The sequence below is a fragment of the Frankliniella occidentalis genome, unplaced genomic scaffold (assembly GCF_000697945.3).
Source record: "Frankliniella occidentalis isolate FOCC.00 unplaced genomic scaffold, Focc_3.1 Scaffold98, whole genome shotgun sequence".
NCBI classification, from domain to species: Eukaryota; Metazoa; Arthropoda; class Insecta; order Thysanoptera; family Thripidae; genus Frankliniella; species Frankliniella occidentalis.
The window spans coordinates 206,928-211,086 of record NW_026267227.1 but is presented as its reverse complement, the minus strand read 5'-3'; the positions used below and the strand labels follow the sequence as shown (position 1 = coordinate 211,086).

Genomic DNA, 4,159 nt, shown 5'->3' with positions numbered 1-4,159 from the left:
CCACCTATGACGCAGTGCCACCAACAATGGTAACCACTACGCCATCGGAACTCCACGAGAGAGGCGTGGTGAAATGACGGGTTTGAAGTCCATTTGAAATTTGGTGGCCTGAGAAAAATTTCAGCCACACGGAGAGTCGTACCACCGACCTCCCGCGCTCTGAGCGGGCGCGCTACCGACTGAGCCATAGAGGCGAGACACGGATTGGCGCTCCAGGGAACGAATCATTCTACGCTGTCGCTGACTGGCGTCGCTGTCGCTCCTTGTCTCCCGTAATACAGGACCGACTTTGAATTCGAAGTGGAGAAGACGGGCGGGCGGCCGAGCGCACTAAATCGTGCTCGTGTCAAACTGCGCGCCCGAGATTCGACTCCCGGCTAGGGCAGATATATATTTTATCTCCTTCACTTCTGTGGCAGCTGAAACTGTCTGGGGTTCGACTCCCGACCAGCCCTAGGCCTCTGCTGTTTACAGTTTGGGGGCCACAGGATTAATTTTGGTAAATTATTGATGTCGGGTGAAATACATGAGCAAATTGAAATTACAAAAAAAAAAAAAACACACTCTTTTATTTCTGTTCAAATGCGAGTGCGAAACATAAAAGTATTTGGTTTTGGCGATGTCACATACTGTCTACAATCACTGCACGAGTGGCGAGCAGCCAAGTCAGTTGCTCTTCTGCTTCATGCTCTTCACGTCCTCCGCGGAGAGGGCGAACTCCATGTGCTCGTTGCGGTACGCCTTGGGGTTCTCCGAGGTCCTCTCCTTCATGTCCTGGGCGATCTCCTCCTGGGTGGCCTCGGCGACGGCCTTGCCGCGCCCGTAGAACGTCTCCTCGGTGTACACGCGGTCCTTGCGCCGGTACGTGCCGTGCAGCTGCGGGGAGAGAGAGAGTCAGAGTGAGAGAGACGCCACTGGTAGCGCCTGCCACGCGCCGGGTGGGCCAGCCCGCCAAGCAGCTGTGTCCGGCTGGAGGCCCGCCCAGAGCGCCCCAGTGCGACGGGCGCAACGCTCCCCGCTCGCGTCAACTCGGGGGGGTCGCTCAATGGCGGCCACCACCAGAGTCTGGCCGGCCGACTAGGGACTCCTGGCATGCAAGCACTCACCTTATCCCACATCCAGCAGTTGAAGCCGAAGTTGACGTGGAAGTACTGGTGGTGGTTGTCGTGGAAGATGGCGTCCGGCTGCCAGGGCTGCCACCAGTGGGCCTTGAAGTTGATGCCCGAGTGGTCAATGATGCCGTGGTAGTAAGTGTACATCACGATCGCGTAGAACGGGGCTGAAAGGGCATGTTCATTCATTATTTACCAAAATAGCAATGAAAGCAACACCTCAGCAGCAGCGTGGCACGATCAACAGGGGGACTCACCCCAATGCACGGGGAAGGCGAACAAGGGCAAGCACAGCGTCATCTGGATGTGCAGGACCTCGACCGGGTGGATGGCGGTGACGGAGAAGGCGGTGGGGTGCTTGTACGTGTGGTGCAGCTTGTGGAAGTGCTTGTACAGCCAGGGCGTGTGGTAGGCGCGGTGCAGCAGGTACGTCACGTAGTCCTGGTAGATGAAGATGACGGGGACCTGGAGGAAGAACCAGGCCGCACCGTACGCGTCCCACTCGTAGTAGACGGAGCTCCAGCCGCCGTTGGCGATCCAGCAGGCCAGGATGGAGGAGAAGGTCCCAGTGACGAGCAGCGACAGCGAGCCCACCTTGATCTCGTGCAGCTCGAGGTCGGTGCTGAGCCACGAGTTGGGCTGGCACTTCCACTCCTTGGCGCTCTCGCGCTGACGCACGTAGAAGTACCACTGAAGGCAGAAAGAGAGGGGTGTTGAGTGACGCCTGTATGTCAATAGTTAGGGTTGGAAATTTCCCGAATTTTCCGGAAAATTTGGAAAAACTTTAGGAAAATATACGGAAAATAACGGAAAACTTTCCAACGTCTGGAAAAATTTTCACTTTTTCCCGGAAATTTTCCGTCTTTTCCAGAAATTTTCCGGAAATTTTCCGGAACCTTTCCAGGGCTTCCAGCCCTATCAATAGTCAGTACCGCGCCCCAGCAGTACAGTCAACCACGAAAGTGGGGCGCTACAAGTGACAGCCTTGATAGTATACGTACATGCAGGAAGCCGCCGATGCCGAAGTACAGTCCGTACGAGACGATGGTGGACCAGATCCAGAAGCTCCCGAAGTCCTTGAAGCGCGTCTCGAGGAAGACGCGGAGCGTGGTCGCGGTGGGCAGGCCCTCGTCCGGGACCGTGCTCAGGCCGAGCTGCCGCCGCAGGTGCACCAGGATCACCAACCAGTCACCTAGAGCCACAGACACGAAACAACTGTTTTTATTTTTGTACTCTTTACAGTGCTGGGGACGGTAGCATGTGCCCTAAAAACTATGTCCCTGATTTCGAGATTCGCCTTAAAGTTTTAGAGATACAAGTGTTCGTACTTCAACCCCTATCCCCCCTCCAAACAAGTAATTTTCTTTCACGTGTTCTAGAATGGAACACATTTTTTTCCGGAGTGCCACGTGATCGGCGAACCTCCACCCGCTGTCACATTTCAATCATCTGCGACGCCCCCACAGTCCCCACAGCACACGCCGCCTGCTGTGCAAGTTCACGACCAAAGGACATCCGCTTATCTCGCCGCCCCTACCAAAAAAAAAGAAAAGGAAAAAGAAAAACACGCCGGGGAACACGATAAGTCCGTAGGCAAGATAGGCGCTGTAGTGCTTGCACCTGTGAAACGACCTTGCCGGACGCCCGAGTGGCCTTCCCAAAGGGCTCAGCGGGCGGGTTGATTAGTCCAACCAAATGCACTCCTTTGAATCCAGTCTCGCGCCTTAACCTGGTGCAGCACCTGCAAAGTGTCATACCCACTGGAAACGCCAAAGGTGTGTGATGTCGTACATTTGCAGGTGGGTGAACGCCCACTTCTGTACACATGAGGGAGTGGAGGTGTGAATTTTCCAATAACACACACTTTCGTACCTCCATGTGTACGAATGTCGTTCACACACCTTGCGAGATTCACACACTTGTGTTTTCCTAGTCTACACCTTTTGGTGTGTCTACACCTTTTGGTGTGAGACACAGAACAGGGTGGTCCACAGTCCACAGACGCCTTCCTTTACTTTGCTTGTACTGTACCGGATGCAGGCGTGCGGGCAGGGTTGCATACTCGCGCGGAGCCATGAGGCACCGCGGTGAGCGACGGTAGGCAAGCCCACTCACACGCCTGCATTCGGTATGGTATTCAGTTGTTTCTCGCACCAAAAAAGGTTCAGGACACTCCGCTTTCTTACTGCACCAAAATGAAAGGGTGTAAGACTGCCTCACACCAAAAAAGTTTCCAGAGTGAATTTGTTTCCCTGAATCCGCACAACAACACCGGTAATACAAATGTAGAAAGTTGCACACCAAATGATGTGCAAAAACTAAACACTTCATGATGTTGAACTGAACTAGACGTCAATTGCTGTGCAAACATTAGACGTTTTGTTTACGTTTTGGTAACTAGTGTTTGCACACTACTAAGTGAGCAGGTCAGTTAAACACCATGCAATGTGCAAAATCATCAGTTACACATTTAAGTGTGCAATATTTGCTCACTTGTTTTACCAGTGAACAACTACTACTACACGTTGAACCCTTATGCATTGCGCTGTGCATAAACATGCAGAATTTTATACAACCATAAGTATGCACAAATTTTATGCATACCTATGTACAAATTGTGCATAATTACGCAGAAACTGTACACATTCATAAAATTGTGCGTAATATTATGGCTGTATGAAATTCTGCAAGTTTATGCGCAGCAACACAATGCATGTGGGTTTACCGTGTGCTCGTTTTCGCCTCCCAAACCATCCAGCAGTTGTTGACGTGCCCATGCGGCCCTCCTCCTTATACAATCAGGAGGTGCTCGGCGTGTTTTTTTTTTTATTTTATCTCCCCGCCACGTCCACGTCGAAAGGGCTGGGGGTCATGTTGCCGTGCCCAGAGTGCGTCCGGCCTCTGATAAACCCCAGCCGGGTGCACGCGCCCCCACCGAGACCCCCGCCGAGGTCTCCGCCGAGGCCCCGGTCCCCGCCGAGGCCCCCGCAGAGGCCCCCGCCGAGGTCTCCACCGAGACCTCCTCTGAGGTCCCCGCCGAGGCCCCC

At 53.6% G+C, this 4,159-nt stretch overlaps 1 protein-coding gene across 2 annotated transcripts in view; it reads right to left on the bottom strand.

Annotated features, from left to right (window-relative positions):
- Nucleotides 1-548: 548 nt before the first annotated feature.
- The window catches only part of LOC113215353 (lathosterol oxidase), a 5,470-nt gene continuing 1,859 nt past the window's right edge, over nt 549-4,159 (bottom strand). The window contains exons 1-5 of one of the 2 annotated variants that reach the window (XM_052269652.1): nt 3,838-3,904; nt 2,114-2,304; nt 1,370-1,802; nt 1,107-1,279; nt 549-876 (exon numbers count right to left, since the gene is read on the bottom strand). In XM_052269652.1, coding sequence (XP_052125612.1) covers nt 667-876; nt 1,107-1,279; nt 1,370-1,802; nt 2,114-2,304; nt 3,838-3,889 — 1,059 coding nt within the window. In that variant the 5' untranslated portion in view covers nt 3,890-3,904 and the 3' untranslated portion in view covers nt 549-666. Of the gene's footprint in view, nt 877-1,106; nt 1,280-1,369; nt 1,803-2,113; nt 2,305-3,837; nt 3,905-4,159 lie in introns of those variants that run through there. The other variant, XM_026434970.2, reaches the window with a different exon arrangement.